The 17,586-nt window shown below is 35.7% G+C and overlaps 1 protein-coding gene across 7 annotated transcripts in view; it reads right to left on the bottom strand.

Moving 5' to 3' along the window:
• The window catches only part of KDM6A (lysine demethylase 6A), a 211,951-nt gene that overhangs the window by 47,504 nt on the left and 146,861 nt on the right, over positions 1-17,586 (bottom strand). Inside the window, exons 9-17 of one of the 7 annotated variants that reach the window (XM_045994860.1) lie at positions 16,471-16,564; positions 13,511-13,637; positions 8,125-8,223; positions 7,764-7,983; positions 7,069-7,203; positions 6,463-6,618; positions 5,827-5,922; positions 4,781-4,882; positions 3,721-4,116 (exon numbers count right to left, since the gene is read on the bottom strand). In XM_045994860.1, the coding sequence (XP_045850816.1) occupies positions 3,721-4,116; positions 4,781-4,882; positions 5,827-5,922; positions 6,463-6,618; positions 7,069-7,203; positions 7,764-7,983; positions 8,125-8,223; positions 13,511-13,637; positions 16,471-16,564 (1,425 nt within the window). The remainder of the gene's footprint in view (positions 1-3,720; positions 4,117-4,780; positions 4,883-5,826; positions 5,923-6,462; positions 6,619-7,068; positions 7,204-7,763; positions 7,984-8,124; positions 8,224-13,510; positions 13,638-16,470; positions 16,565-17,586) is intronic. The other 6 variants (XM_045994863.1, XM_045994864.1, XM_045994862.1 and 3 more) reach the window with 6 other exon arrangements.

Below are 17,586 nucleotides of genomic sequence, written 5' to 3'. Positions count from 1 at the left end.
TGCAAATCAACTATTTTAGGCTATAAATTCCTTACAATAGTTGCTGAACAGTCACTATAATTCATGTAATTTTACTTTTGTATCTTAAGCAGTACTTTAGAATAAACTCTTCACAAGTGGAACATAAACTAATATGGATCTCTATGTCTTTTTGTCATGAAAAGCTGAAAAGCAGATATACCATACAAGTCTATCCATGGTCTAGCTTTCATTACAACTTGAGAAAAATATTTGAACAGGCAGTACTAAAAAAGCCTCTTTACTTATATTAATGCCAAACATAGAAGCTCCCCAGCTATAGTGATCATGCAGCAACCTCATCTGGGAAACTCGTGACCTATAATCAGTTCGACATTTTTTGGACAACTTTCCCAACGGCATTACCTAAATTATAAAGCTCCTGCGGACACTCGCGTGGGAGCCTGTGAAACAAAAGCTGCAGCTCTCTGCCACTTGGTATTCAGTCATGTACAGAGGCCTCATGGCCTGCAAACTGAAGATTCTTTCATTGGAATTATGAAGTAGTGTTAAGAGAGTATTTACTGAAAATGTAAGCAACTAAGCAAGCTAGGGAATTAGATATAATAACAAATAAAAGAATCATTAGTTACATAGCATAACCAAAGTTCTCATTTATTAGCTGCCAATTATACCTTAGCACTATAGGCATTCTATCAAAAATCTCATGTTATTCTTTTAACAATCCTTTAATGTTAATGAACAGGAACACCTCAAAATCTCATCCTCTCACCTACTCTAACAATTTTCTCCTCCGCCTGTGTTAACTTCTCCCTCTATACCTAATGCTGCCCAACAGCTTTCACCTCCCCCCTTAAACTTTTTTTCTGATTTCTCCCAACTTAAATTTAAAACAAAAAACAACTCTCAGGGGTGTCTGGGTGGCTCAGTGGGTTAAAGCCTCTGCCTTCAGCTCAGGTCATGATCCCAGGGTCCTGGGATCGAGCCCTACATTCCACTCCCTGCTCAGCAGGGAGCCTGCTTCCTCCTCTCTCTCTGCCTGCCTCTCTGCCTACTTGTGATCTCTGTTAAATAAATAAATAAAACCTTAAAAAAAAAAAAAAACAAAACAACTCTTAGTCCTATTTCCCTTCCAGCTATCACCTGTTTCTCTTCTTCCTTTTTATGTCACGATCTGTGGAGATGGCACACCTGGCACTGTGCAGTACACAGCCCACATGACTGAAGTATCTGTATTGGAACTGTCTTACATTTATTGCTTTTCAATTTGTTTTTCCATTTTACACTAAAGCCCACTACAGTTAGGCTTTTGCCCCCACCAATCCACTGAAATTGTTCTCCTCCAAATGTTTTCTGTAAAGTGTCACATAGAAAATATTTTAGGCTTTGTGGGCCATATAGTCTCTGTTACACATTCTTTTTTTTTTTTTTTTTTTTTTAAGAATGCTGCAAAAAAAAAGTTTTAAAGAAAACTGCAAAATCCATTATTTATTTGTAGGCTGTAAAACAAAAACAGTAACAAAAGCAGGCATGGTCATGAGGTACATTTGGCTTGATGGTCACTTCCCAGTCCTTACCTTACAAGGACAATGAGTACTATATGATTCATACTTTGATCATGCTTTCCTCCTTCAAAGATTTTCTTCACTTGGCTTCCAGGACATCATTTACATTCTCCTGGATCTCCTACTACCTCACAGGTCACTCCTCCTCTAGCCTTCTTTGCTAGTTCTTCAATTTCCTGACTTACTACAATGGAATGCCCCAAGGCTTGGGGTCTTGAGTTCTTTTCTCCATCTACTGCTTCCTCTCCCCACCCACGGTGAGCCCACCCAGACTTATTCACAGCTTGAGGTGGGTCCCGTTACCTTGGACTCCTCCTCTCTTTCACACCCCACTCTATCAGCTAATCCCATCAGTTCTACCTTCCAAATGAACCCAAAAGCTGACCATTTCTACTGCTGCCATTCTGGATCAAGCCACCACCATCTCTTAGCCTGGTTTACTGCAGTAATCTCCAAATCAGTCACATCATTTCTACCTTTGCTTCCTTTAATCTATCCACAGAGTACCAAAGAGGATCTGGTTAAAAACTAAGTCAGATCATGTTACTCCTCCATTCAAAACCCCCCTACAGTTTCCCATGTAACACATAATAAAATCCAATACCCTTATAATGGCCTTCAAGGTTGAAAATGAGGCAGACAGCCTGTTTCCAGCTGGGCCACATTTACCTCCCCTCTCACCCTTAGCTGGCCGGGCTCAGCCATGCTTACCACCTTGATTTGCCTCAAAAAATCCAAAACACACTCCTACCTTAGGGCCTATTGCTCCTCGAGGCTCCCTGGGCTTGGAACACTCTTATCGCAAATACCTTTAAGGCTCACTTCTTTAACTCTTACAGGTCTTTATTCAAATGTCACCTTCCAGTGAAGCCTTCCCTGACTTTCCGATTTAAAATTGTGAATCCTCTACTACTACTGATCTCTAGCACTCCCCAGCTCCCCTTTCTAATACACTTTTCCAGAGAACTACTCATAGCATTACCTAATGTTCTCTATATAATGGTTGTTTATTTTTTGTTTGTTTGTTTTGTTTTGTTTTTTACCTGCATGAATTAAGACACTTTTGTGTGTTTGCTGATTTACCTGTAGAACCTCAAACAGGACATGGACACAGTAGGTGTTCAACAGTTAAGGATAAATAAAACCACTAATCATTCTAGAAGAGATGGTCCCACCAACAGTATAGTACTTTAAGAATAAACTTAGAAGTCTTAGAAAAAGAACTTATCTTGGTTTGACCAATATAAGGCTAACCAGCAGTAAGTCCAATATTTCTTACAGCAGACTAATAAAAGTACAAATAATTTGGCAATGTGTATTGGCAACATTTTTCTAGATGCTTACTCTCTGACACTTCAGTTTCACTTTGAAACATCCGTTCCAGGGAAATAATCCAAAACATAGGAAAAGCTATGTGCATAAATATTTAGAAGTAAAAACTTAGAAATTATGTTGAACAGTGAACTGAGAAAAATATGGCACATATTCTTGACAGAAATAATGTTCATGAAATCCATTATTCTGTTTTGAAAACTTCAGTGACTCCACTTTGCCTTCAAGACAAATTAGGCAACTTTTCCTACCTTCCTCAGCATGATATTTTGTCCTTCCCTCTTCAAAATCTATACTCTAGGCACACTTTACCACCTCTCTACCTTCCCATATTCTCCAATTTCTGGAGACTCTTAACATCTTAGTTTATTGTGGCCTCCTAGGTACTCTGGCAGCACTTTTCACCAAAGTCATGTTTCATGGTAATTTATGGTAACTGCTTCTTTAATGAACTTTTTCACCCACCACAGTGAATAGCTAAAACTTAGAATAAGCACCTGATCTTGAGCAGGCAATATATGTAGAAATGAACTGAGTAACATTACATAAATGTTTATGCCACTATAAATTACAGAAAGTTTTGGGAGGACTATATGATCTGTTTGGGGGGGGGGGGAGTTCCAAGATTGTGCAGGTGTGCGCATGCGTGGGGAGAATCTCATAATGGAAAAGAAAGTATACTGTGTGTGTGTGTATAGGGAGTCAAAATATAGATAATAACATTACAGTACTATAAAATGTTTATAAAAAGTTTCTCAAACTTTTTTATCCTCTCAAAATGCATAAACCAAATAAAGACAACTACATGTGAGGAGCCAACAAAGCAGCTAAGTCCTTCTATTACCTGAGTGGAGTTAGATAGTTGGTTTTTCCACGGCTCCTCTGCGCTGCTGGTCAGGTTTGTGCGGTTATGAGGTAGAGTGACTGCGTTTCGCTGCAGGTAAGGCACGTTTCCATTACTTCCACTTCCTGTTATGTGATTATTGCCTATCAAAATAGTGTCTGTACTCCCCAGCGTTCTTGATGTGCTACAGGGAACATGGCCTGTAGAAAAGGGTCCGTTGGCCAAAGGCTGCCCAGGGCAGGCAGGGCGGACTCCAGGCTGAGAGACGCTAGGCACTCTGGTCAGAGCAAGCTGTGGCTGCTGGCCAGAGACTGAGTTTGTAGGCAGTGATGAGTCAGCTGTTGGCCCATTAGGAATTCCCGTAGATCGTACCTGTGCAACTCCTGTTTGTCTCATCTGTCAAAAAGCAAATGAAAAATAAATGCTGCTTATGTGGCCCATAAAGTTGAGAATCAGAATATGACAGTGTGTAACCAGGTAATCTCTGATCTTATCCTAATGTTTAATTTCTCTAGGTTGAAAAATACACACTTTTAAAAATAAAAAATTTTGTTTGTTCATATTTTGATTAGCTCCCTTTGAAAAACAGGTATCTGTTTTGAGAAACATCCCTTCAGTAATGATAAAAGAAAGCAGCTGATAATTATGGAAACTGGAATTTACAGGTCTTTTCCCTAAAGCAAACAAACAAGGAATCTCAAATTTTCATTCTATTTTATTTATATGCCAGATCCTCCAAACTAAACAAGTCCGGAAGAACCTCACCTCAGTTTAGGATAGCTTGTTAAGTAATAAATAATATAAACATACCCTTAGAACAGAGGCAAAATAATATGTAAATAAATAAGACAATACCAAGTCTTGTGCTCAAAATGAAATTTACAGCTGTTTTTACCTAAAAATCTCTGTCCACTATTAATACTTTAGGAAGTAAGATTACTAACTTCCACCAAAAACTGGCAGAAAGAAGTGGGCATGAACATGCTCTAAAAGGATGTTTTAGTAAAGAAAAATACTCAAAATGCTAACAAATTTTAGGGGGAAAAAATGCTATACACACTTGGTGTTGCTGCATTAAGACAAACTGACTTTCCAGCTGTTCCAGCATCAGTTTCTGTGCTGGATTTAAGTTATTTCTATTTGCACGGAGCTGTTCCAAGTGCTAGGAAGAAGAAGAAAGGAGAATACAGTCAAAGGCATATCTAAGAAACCAGCTCAAGCGCACTATTCTATGCAACCTTGTCCTAAAACTAGACCAACTCAGAACCACTATCTAGTCAAAGATACAGATTCCCAATCAACAGTTATCAACCCCAGGATGAAGCCCTTTAAGTTTAAGAAAGTAAGAAGTAAACATTCACCTAAAGAGGTTTACTATATATAACGGGATATTTGAGACAAATGGGCATAAAATTTTACTTGTCAATACAGTATTTTTTGGTATTCAAACAGAAAGTTCTTTAAGCTTACAAATGCATCATGTCAGGTACACTCAAAGCAACACTGTTAGGAATAGGAAGTTTGAAGACAGCCTGACTATCCAAAACAAGTGCTCTGCTTAAATAAAGGTGTGACATCTACATAAATACGCCACATTCATAAAAGAACAAAGAAGCTCTTTTACACATTGACAAGGAAAGGTCTGTAAAAATACACTGTTAACAATATATATTGCATTGTACCATTTGTGTAAAAAAGGAGAAAAATAGTAACGTATGAAAGGAGGAGGATGCATATTTGCTTGTACATGCATGCCATATCTGAGGAAAGACCGGTCAACTAATAACAGAGACTGGCTGTTAAAAGCAGAACTAAGTGGGCAGGAGCAGGAACTGGAAGGAGAATTTACTCTATATAGACTATAATCATACTGATGCAGTTTGAACCCTGTGAATATACAGCCTATTTAAAAATAAAACTAAAAATAAGTGAAAAATCAAGACTAAATGATCCCAGTACTCTGACAAAAGTAGGTTCATTTTGCTTATGTGCATATTAATTGAATTTACTGCCACTCAACTTTAAGAATACTTCAAAATTTAAAGTTCACTGCTTCTACTCTTTTTGAAGAGGAAACACAATCTGTCAAAAGCACATCTCACACACCTGTAATTTCTGTGGTGTCAAACACCACGAGTGAGCTTGTTGCTGTACTGGAGGCTGTGACACTGCATGGCCACCACTCCAATTGTCGGGAGTGCTCTGAGGAAAATTGATAAAAAAAAAAAAAATTAAAGAACATTTGGTTAAATCCATGGAGTTAACAACAATGACTAATGAAGGCCAAATGACTATGAACTGGAATATTACATATAAAAAAAGTTACATTAAATTCTTTTAAAAATAACTGTACATGCATAATAAATTTGGGAAATCATAAATTTAATAAGCCACCCAAAAAGGCCCACCCCTAAACTATGGCCCAAATGGCTAACCTAACCACCACACTGTCCACTAGATCCAACAATAAATTTATCTCAATGTCAGTAGAAAGTGATGATGAAAAGTGTGTTGAGATCTTAACGGCAGGGAGATGAATAAAATGATTTGATGAATGCAAATTTATCCCTACTTTCTATATTTAATAGGATGCTAAGAATTTGGGATGGAAAACTCAAACCTTTCACTCTTTGATGTCCACAGATTTAAAATAAAGGACAGGAGACAGTCAAACTGCACAAGTTCAGGGCAGTTGGGAGTTTCCTTTTTGAATGGGATTTTCTATTTCTCTAAAACATATACCTTTGTTGGACTAGATGTTCTTTTCCTCTTGGCAGGACTGGACAGGTCATCTACTTGGCTAGAAGGAATCATGTGTAGTGGCAAGGATTGCTGTGAAATTGGTGTTTGACTGAGGCCTACTACAGGTTCAGTATTTGGATGATGAGGTTTACATGCCTAAGAATCACAGAAGGAAGACAAAAATAGGGTTCTATATATTCTTAGTTCATTCCTTCAAATTATAAAACTTTACAAATTGCATACTTTTCAAAGCTGTGTGGACATCGCTGATTGCAATTATTGAAAATCAAAATCAAATGAATCATCAATGGAGGAATGTGTACCTTCCTTTGAAAAACTGCTTTAAAAATTAAACAAACCACTGCAGCATTACTTTAAGAAATCTCCTTCAAAATCATGAAAATGCACAAAGGTTCTAAATTGGCACCCCAAAATTTCTTCCCATATCAGAGGGAGTTTTATTTTGATCTAGATTCCCTTCACAATTACAGCAAAAGGCTTTTCATTAATAAAAGCCTCCTGTACTTAGTAAAATACGCTTGACCACTATAGATTGAAAAGAACCCTTAAAGCTGGGCACCTGCAGAACATAACCCAACTTCTCACCTGCTGTGCTGTGTTCATGGCACCCTGCCTGGAGGTAAGCTCTGCGGGGATTGGTAGGCTCCACGCCTCCTCAATACTAGGAAGTAATTTAGTTTTATTCTGTAGACTACCTTGTGGAAGGTTACACAACTGAGCCTAGGAAAAATTATGTAAAAAGCAAATTTAACACAAGCCTACTTGAGTAAGAGCAAGTCCACTAAATCTTCCTAAATGCTATAACTAATTGTTTTTAAAAGAAAATAGATTCTTAATTTGGGGTTTCAGAAAGATACTAAGTATAAAGAGGGTAACCGGAATATAAACCTTTGTGAGAATTAAAACAAAGCTGAGCTCTGTTTTCAGAGTTCTCATAGCTGTCTTCTCATGAAACTCCAAGCAAGAGTGAAAGACAGTGTTTGTGTTCTTTTCTCTAAAATGCTATGACAACTTAAAAATGTAGACAGCACATAGAAAAAAATTATGTAAATTAATATGCATCAACAGTAAATGTGCAAAAGAGCATCTTTTAAATACTGCATATCTTACTTAAAATGAAAAGTTTAAAATAATATTACAAGCTATGGTATGTTTACAAAATATGGAAACAAATTATAGACATCAAAACACAACTAGACAAACTTTCCAACCACCCGCCTCCTGCCTGAGTGTCATGGGGAAACATATGCTTTTAAAAAACTGCTATTTAAGAGTTTTACCTGTAAATACTTAATTCGTGCTGCAAGTGCAGAGGTATTACTACAACTTTTGCTTCTGGTTGCATTTAAGTAGCATTTAATGGCATCCTGAGGCTGGTTGCAGGATTCGTAGAGTGTGCCTAGGTCCATCCAGGCTGCAGCATGACCATGGTCCAATTGTACAGCACAAATATAAGCCTGTAAAGCATCCATAGGCTGATTTTGCTGCTGATATAGCACGCTAGAAAGAGCAAGAAAAAAAAAATAGGTCAACTAAGAAAACTACCTAGCTTCTCACATGGTATTAACTACCAAGTACATTACATGTGATGCAACTGCTGTATATCAAGTATAATACCATTATTTTTATATAATGTCTTACCCTATTGAACACCATGTATCTGCACTTGCTTCTGATTTATCAATAGACTGCCTGTAAGATATAAAGGCATCCTGAACTTTCCCAATACTTGAATAGCACCTGAGAAGGGAGGGGGGAAAAAATCCAGACAATTCCATTAGTACTGATAAATTAATTTTCTGAAAAATGGACTACACATATCAAAGCAAATAAAAAATCCTAACAAGCTAACATATTTCTGTGAATGTGTGTATATATATAAAATTATAATGTAAGTTATAATTAACCACTCAGTAAACTATACTATAGTTGATCTGGTAAGTGCTAAAGCATGCTGCATTAATGAATATTAAAATAATTAAAGGCCATATAACTTCAATATCATATAGAGTTGAAAGTACACATGTACATACACATGCACGGGCCATTACACTTGAACAGCTTGATCTATTTATATAGCTTACATTCATTAAAAATACAGAGTTAAAAACCAAGAAAACCATTCTATGTTGGTAAGAATTGCTGAATCAGATTTCAGTTCTCCTTTCCTAAATAATAACCATGAGGTCAACCACTCTGTAATTCGTAAAAAATACAAATATTAAGATGCAGGTAAAAATCAAGCTAACTATCAAAAACAGTAATAATAAGGTGAGTACAATATTTCATGTCACATAAGGGAAGCAGGGATGATTAAAGTTTCAAGGACCTGTCATTTTCTTAATGCAGATGTACTGGATGGGTACAGAGCAGCAGCGGAAACTATAAATACAGAAATTATCCTCTTAGTGCTTTGCACTAAGGAAAAAAGAAAAAAAAAACCCCAGTCCCTGCCTTTAAGGAGCTTACAATTTAGTTGAGGACTGAAGACAAATTACAAATGTCATGATGCCATTATCACATGGCTGACATAGACAAGAACTGGTCTGAGAATTTAGGGTAGAAGACACCACAATATACACTACAGGATTTAGGAAAAGCAAGGGAAGGATAACAGTAAGGAATCTGAATATGCATAGATGCATATAAGTTTAGATCACTGATTATTCATTATCAGCCAGTATATGGCAATTTGGCCATGAAAATAAGACTGAAAAATAACATGTACTTATGTACATAAATTTTCCATTAAACTAATTAATATTTTTATTGAAACCAACTTATCTTGAAATATAACTGGCCGGGTAAACAGTAAAAAATTCTTAAGTGTTTTTATGTGCCCAAATAGCATATTTAGATCCTCATAATTATTCTCTGGAATTTTACTGATTCATGTAATCCAAAGTCTCAGGAACCACTGATTCAGACAGAGAAGATGAGAGAAGGCATTTCAAAATGTTGTTTGAAGAGTATGAGCAAAACCCAATATAGAGAAGACAGCACAGATACAAAGAGTAGAGAATTATAAATCCAGCCTGAGGATAACCTGAAATTTTTGTTCTTCTAACAAGAGAAATGGCACCATGAAAGCACTTCACAGGAATATTAATCTGCTAACAATGTGTAGGGATAAACTGGAAGGAAAACAAATTATGGACAGTAGAAAAGAAGGCAGCTATACTCACTGACTTGGAGCAGGCCAAAACTGGGATAAAAGTAAAGAACATGGCATGAAAGAAAAAGAAGGGAGAAATAGTAAACCAAAAAGACAGATAAACACTTTGTGACCAACTGATTAGATATCTGTTGGGAGGGGGGTAATAACTTAGATTTAAGCCTGAGCAAAGAGAGTTTTTAAAAATAAATAAATAAAAGGTGACCTCATTGGCAAAACTAAAAGGAGAGGAGATGATTTGGAAAAGAATATGATGAATGAGGTTTGAAACATGCTTACTTTGATGTGAGGTGAGAACACTAAAATGGATAATGTTAGGTAAAGAATAGATGTGGTCCTGAAATTTAATACCTTGAAATACAGAGTTCTAGGTTTGAAATTTATCCACATAGAAGAGAGGGTGTAAGAACACAGGATACCTACAAGGGAGAGGTGAAAATAAGCCTAAGGAATCACTAATTTTGCGGATTGGGCAATCAGAAATGTCAGTGACTGAGACAGAGAAGGCAGTGTCTCCTTTACTAAGGGAGAATTCAGAAGTCATTAACAATGCCAAATAGGGACAGATAACACGAAGGAAGGAAATGCTTAACAGATAGTAGAAAACACATTCTGTTTGTTGTTCTTAAATCAAAGCCAAATCTCAGATTTATAGACAAATTTACCTCACCACTGGGAGGAATAAGCAGTAATTCCCCAAACCAATGTTTTCACATTCCATCCCTACAAAGTCAAAGTAGGAAACCAATGTGCCCAAATGCAGACGTCCCAGTCCAACCACCAACCAATTTTCCTCTAATAAAACTTAACTAAGTTCCCCTAAGACAGCTTTGTGTCTCTGAAAAAGCAGCAAGTGAACCTAGGCTCTAGTTCCTGTTCTGACTTAGTTACCTGTGTGACTATGACTTTGGACAAAACATTTTACTTCTCTGAACTCACTTTCTTTATCTATAAAATGGAAAGCTTTACAGAGTGAAGCAGGTGACCTCCCTGGATCCCTCCTAGCTCTAACATTCTATAGTTCTGTGGTAACAATGTTAGTGATTAGTACTAGTATAAGAGCATTACCCTTGTATTATGCTACAGACATGCCAAATGACATCTCCATCACACACCTGAGGGCAAAGGTAAGTATAAAAAGCCTCAGAAATATTAGGGCCATCAAATCCCAAAGTTATCTGACACTTGAGGTTGTCATTCAGAGCTTTAATAACTTTTTAAAAAATTAATTTATTTATTTGACAGAAAGAGAGAGAGAGAACGAGAAAGAGAGAGAGAGAGAGAGATCACAAGTAGGCAGAGAGGCAGGCAGAGAGAGAGCGGGGGAAGCAGGCTCCCTGCAGAGAGCCCAATGCAGGGCTCCATCCCACCACCCTGAGATCATGACCTGAGCTGAAGACAGAGGCTTAACCCAGTGAGCCACCCAGGCGCCCCAAGAGCTTTAATAACTTTTAAAATATACACTATTTATAAAAATTTTCTCACAACAAAAAGGATTAGAAGCAACACATCAGTAGGCAGTGAAAGGAGGTAAAAAAAAAAAGCAAACATCAATGAAAAAAGTCTAAAGCAACTATAGAATTACATTATTATGGATAAAAAATCATTAACATCTAACATGATAATCTTAAACTCCAAAACAAATTAAACTGAGGTAAGTATCCTTTATTTGAGAAATCATAAAGCATGCTGCATATCTGGAAAATTTTATCTGAAAAGATTTGAATAAAAGCATCTCAGTGGTTTAAAATATGAAGTCAGTTACTAAAATTAAAAAAAAACAACACAAAAAAAAACAAAAAAACACCCTCCCGTGGAATACAGTTCACTGAGCTGAAAATTACAGCATTACTAAAATAGTAATTTTAGATATTTAAATGCCTAGAATTTTTTAAAAGCATACTAAAAAGACAACACTACTGCATTGTATTCAACTACTAATCTTTAGGTCAAAAGGAAAGTAATCTCTGGTACACATGCCTTTTAACCTGTATTAAAATAAATTTTCACGGGGCGCCTGGGTGGCTCAGTGGGTTAAAGCCTCTCCCAGGGTCCTGGGATCGAGCCCCGCATTGGGCTCTCTGCTTGGCAGGGAGCCTGCTTCCTCCTCTCTCTCTCTCTCTCTGCCTGCGTCTCTCCCTACTTGTGATCTCCATCTGTCAAATAAATAAATAAAATCTTTAAAAAAATAAAATAAAATAAAATAAATTTTCACGTATAAATGTTAACACTAGAGGCCATGACTAGGCAGCCCCTACTTCCCCGTACTGAATCTCCTTTCCAGTCCCTGTATGAAGCCTCCCACTGCGCAACACTAACACTAGCAACGGTGCTAGCTCCAAACGCAAATGGTGTTCAGTCAGTTCATTTATTCCATTTATTGTATAGCCACTTTGCTAGGTGAGAATATACAAAGATGGTAAGATCCAGCTTCTGCTCCCAAATATCTTCAGTGAGAGAGAAAGACAAAATTTGGACTCTCAACCTTTACTAGTGAGCAACCAAAATTAGATGATTTTATAAGCCTTGGAAGGCATTAGAACATTTCTGCTAAAAATGGGTACTTTCCCAGCCAAAGTTATTGTACTTATTGTACATTATTAGTGACTTATCAAAAATTTTTTTAAAAAAACTTAATATTACTCCATCTCATAGAAAACACTTTTCTAAATTTAAAGGAAAAATGAAACCATACAGAATGCTAAAACTTAACATGATTATATGGAAAATTCAAAGAGCTAAATTAAAACAAAATGGGATAATTTCAAAAGAAATCACAAAATTGAAACCTTTAGGGTGAGCAGGTACCTAACAGATAATCTATAACCAAGGTTTCTCAACCTCATCACTACTGACATTTTGGGTGAGGTAATTTTTTGTTCTAGAGGGCTGTCCCACTAGATGTCTGTAGCATTCCCCATAGCCGTGATAACCAAGTATCTCCACACATTATAAACTGTCCTCTATGGGACAAAATAGTCCCCTATGAAAACCAACGATCTAACATAATCCTCTTCTTTAATAAGTTAAAAGAAAATTGAAGCATCAAAAAATTTAACTGTACCATCCATGATTCCACATATAGTAGCCTAACCAAGACTTGAATCCAAAGTCTCGCAACATCTAGTCCATTGATCTTTCCACCATACCACAAAAGCTAAAACCAGTTAGGAACCAAAATACAATCTAATAATGGCCCCAAAATATAAATCTATCAGATATATATACAAAAGGTATATTTCCGATAATCAGTAATTTTGGCATTTAAAGTACAGAGAAAAGGTTATAGACTTATAGAAAACTATTTTCATTATATGTCACTTCTCCTTTCCAACAAAACCACTAATAATGTATCCACTTTCTCACTGTGGGATGTCAAGCAGAACTGATTTGAGACCTACATTAATCAAATTATGTCCACTCTAATCTATATATCACACTCTAAAATTATAAATAGGAAGGTCCCATTGGCTACTGGTAGTCACCAGGCAGAATAAGAAATTAATTCTGTTCTGTTAGACACATTTAAAAAAAAATACTAGAATTCAAAAGAAGTGGTATTTAAATACTAGAATGAAGAACTATTATCTAGTAAGACTTCTTAAAAACCAGCAATAATTCAAGTCAAATGAAAATCTAACACGCAAAATAAGAAATGTCCCAGTAGACCAGATTACACTGTGAGAAAACTGTCACATTCAGAAGTTTTCTTTAAGTTCCAGAAATCTTTGTGATAATATATTTAAAAAGGATAATACACTGATCAGGTTATAAATGTAAACAAACCTTTTAGCTCATAATTCAAATCTCTTAGCTGGAAAAAACAAAAGCAAAACTCAAGTATAGTCTCACCTTCCGAGGAAATACCAGGACTGGCCAGAATTAGGATCTGCTTCCAAGGACTTTTGGAGATACTGAATAGCATAGCTTTCCTTGGTGGTTTTATCTCCCAGAAGATCCACAGTGTGATGCATCCAACCTATAGCAAATAATTAAAAAGTATTTACCTAAATGACTTAATTGTTCTTCGATTTTTTAAGAATACCAAGCAGAAAACATGTAGGTAAAAATACTCTTTTTTCAGTCAATTTATTCATTTAGTTTGGCATACACATTCCCAAAATTTAGAACTGCTAATTCTGATCATAAGGAAGTCTGTTTCTCACAGGAAGATATAGTCAAACCTATAAAGAACTTTATCCCAGAGAAACTGAAACGATATTAAGCACTGATTTAACACTTAGTAGATTAAACTACAGTTCCTCTTTTCTACTTTTGGTATTTGAAAAAATCCAAGTTATGAGACACAGAATATAAAGATGTTCGATCTTATTCAGTGCTCTATGTAAAACTTTATGTACATTTTAAGACTCTCCAAGACAGTCTATTATCCCAATGTTTATTTCCAAACAATAAATATGATACTACTTAATCAATGATAAGCTCAGAGTACAACACACACATATAATCCTCACTGGCACTGGCCACATATGTTCACAACTTATCTAAAATAAGAACTATAAAAGCATTCGGCAATTATTAAAAAAAAAAAGGCTAAGAAAAGTATATTCAAATGGTGTAAATAAAAGTGGTATAAAATGCGTACCACAAACGTTTAATAAATAAATCTAGAGAATGCATAATCTCAATTATATGCAGAATCTCAAAAAACTGAATACACAGAAGCAGATAGTAGGATGGTGGTTACCAGGAATGGGGAGGTAGGGGAAATGGGGAGATACTGGTCTAAGGGTACAAAGTTGCAGTTATGTAGGATGAGTAAGTCTAGAGAGTAATATACAGCTGAATGACTATAGTTAATAATACTATAATATATATATAGGAAATTTGCTGAGAGAGTAGGTTTTGGGTGCTCCCACCACACAAAAACAAATGGTATCCATGTGAGGAAATGGATTTGTTGATTAGCGTGCCAAAACTATTCATTTCACTATGTATAGGTGTATCATGTTGTACACCTTAAATATGCACAATTTTTAGAGTATGGAAGAGAGAAGAGGGAAAGAAAAGGAAAAGGTTATGCAAGCAATCAAAAGATTGGATCATGGAATACTGACTGTATTCTAAAACCTTTGAGATACACAGGAATAATTTGGTTTAATTTGCTAGGGAAATCACATTTCAGTTGTGGATCAATTCAAGTGCATAAAATCAGCTCTGTTCTTTGTGTATAGTCCATATTACATATAACAAATAAGGACCCTTATTTTCTGACATTTATTATAGTTGCTGTGCTCCAAAAGGTATTTTAAGAAGACTGAGTTACTATGTTTTATGGAAATACATGTCAATCACACGTTTACATTTGCTCATCTGTTCTCTGTTATCCCCTATTACTATTAAGAATGGAACCTAGAGAAAGAAGCTCTGAAAGGAGCTGCTTAAGCAATAATGACAAGCAAGCAGAAGGAATGATGTGTAGGCATAAGTTAGACTTAATTAGGAGAAGTGTTTCTTCCTTTCAAAAGCATGAAGCTTATTATACTTACACACTCTGAAATATGGTAAGCCAACACTAAAGAGGACAGGTGATTCAGACATAATCCAAAACTATTTCAATTTATTTCCTAAATTTAAAAGGTGTATGCATTTTTGCTATTGACATTTTCTTCACTGCATCTAAAATGCATAAAAGCTTAATGGTGTGGATTAAAAAAAAGTTCATATTCAAATATTAGCTGAATGAGTAAGCTGCCTTATGCCAAAGGCATCACGTTGTTCTTTTTACTTAAGAACACAAAAAACTTCTTTACTAGTAAGCTTGTTATGAATTTTTTTTAAAGATTTATTTATTTACTTGAGAGAGAGCCTGCACACATGCAAGTGGAGGGGGGACAGAGGGATAAACTTGTTTTAATTTAAAGATACAAATTCACAATACTCAAACATGATCTGTAAACTTACTTAAAAAATATTCAAATAGTTCCACAATTTTTGAAAGTAGGGATAACTCAAGTAAAATTCTAACCAGAGATTAAATTAAAAACAAAACTAAAAATGAAAGTTTTATAGTAAGGCAATGTGCTCAGTTTGTATAATTAATCATATGATATGTATCAATATCATGAAAATCAGTGATAAAATCTAGGCTTAAATGATTTTAAAACTATGTAGGAATAGTCACATTTAGGAAAATATTCATATTACTACACATTGGTTAAACATTAAGAATAAATTATTTGCCCAGACCAAAAACAAATAAACAAAAGCTGAGGGGAAAACCCAAATAACAAATACATACAGGAAACATGACTCAATAACTATATAACAAAACTAATGTAGGGAACTCAATCACTATCGCCTTGGTCACAGTGACATATTACAACCAAAAGGCTACATTTCTTCATCTTTAACATCAGACTAGAATACTACATGTGTACAAAACTATACTGTTAGATATTCCACAACTTTTAAATGAAATGTTTCAGTTAATCTTATTGACAGAGCTATGAAAGCAAGCTCACCAACCACCAAGTGACTCTAGCTGAATCACTTAACTTAGTGCTAAGCATATGTAGCACAAAGAAGTATTCAACCTCCTTCACCTACAGGTTAAGTACTAGAGAATAATTTCTGAGAATTTAAAAGGACTAGCTACACTGAAGAACTGAAAATGAGATGGACAATGCTTGGCAGAAGGTGGAAATATGCTCAGTTCAGATTAATTCTATCAACTCTGGGTAAAAGAAGGACAAAGAATAGAATATATGAGCCACATATTTGCCATCCCTGACACGTAAAAATCATAAAGAGAAAAACTTATAATACACTAAATGTACACTATTACATACCTAACTGTTGTAAGACAGTTGCCTTTACTTGTGCAGAAAGGTTTTCCGTCTGCAAAAGTTGTTCATAAGCTTCCTTTGCAGAATGATACTTCCTCTAAAAAAAGCGGAAAAAAGATATTTAAAGAAAAATAAAATTGGTATCTTTGAAGAATCAGCTCATATATTACGATTTACTGCATAATATTTAAAAAAAAGATTTACTACATAATCCTGACAAAGTATTAAAAAAGCCCTAATTTTAAGAATGTGCTTCATCTCAATTGTTAACATCAACTTATTTAATAACAAATAATTTCACCTTTATTTCATAACACTGATGAAGCGAGAGAAATATTCTACCTCCAAGTGCATAATCCATTTACCTAGAAACACCAAGTTCCCAAGAACTCAATATAAATAACAGAGTATACACCAAAAATTCTTTAAAAAATCTAAATGCAAGAGTAGTTAAAATCTAAGTTTAAAGGATACTGGTATATATCCTATGGGAAAAAATTAATAATATGTATGATTTTAAAGATACCAAATTTCCCATACTTAGAGAGTAACAGCATTCACAATATTTAAAGGTTCCATAGGCAAATCTCTAAATGAAACCATTTACCCTCAGCCCCCTCCCACCAAAAGTACTAATGTGAAAGAAACCCATTATTGTTACAGCCATAAAGCTTAAGACAGTTCCTCCAAGAAAAAGGAGAAGGGGGGGGAAGGGAGTAAGCTAACAAAAGAAAACCTCATAAATATTACCTTTAAACATACTCAGCAGAAAAATGCATTGAGGTGGCTTTTATTCATTATCAGCAATACTCCACAGCTGCCTGACAAATTCTTCTCAACAAAACATAGGTACAGGGGCTCCTGGGTGGCTCAGTTAAGCGTCTCCCTTTGGCTCAGGTCATTACTGGGGATCCAGTCCGACACTGGGCTCCCTGCTCAGCAGGAAGTCTGCTTCTCCCTCTCCCTGTCACTCCCCCACAGCTGGCTTGTGCTCTCTCTCCCTCTCACTCACTCTCTCAAATAAGTAAAATCTTTCTAAATAAAAACAACAACAGCAACAAACAAAAAATCATAGGTAGAAATACAAAACTAGCTGTAGGAGCCTCAGGCAAATCACTG

The sequence above is a fragment of the Meles meles genome, chromosome X (assembly GCF_922984935.1).
Source record: "Meles meles chromosome X, mMelMel3.1 paternal haplotype, whole genome shotgun sequence".
NCBI lineage: Eukaryota > Metazoa > Chordata > Mammalia > Carnivora > Mustelidae > Meles > Meles meles.
This window is presented reverse-complemented; position numbering and strand designations above follow the sequence as displayed.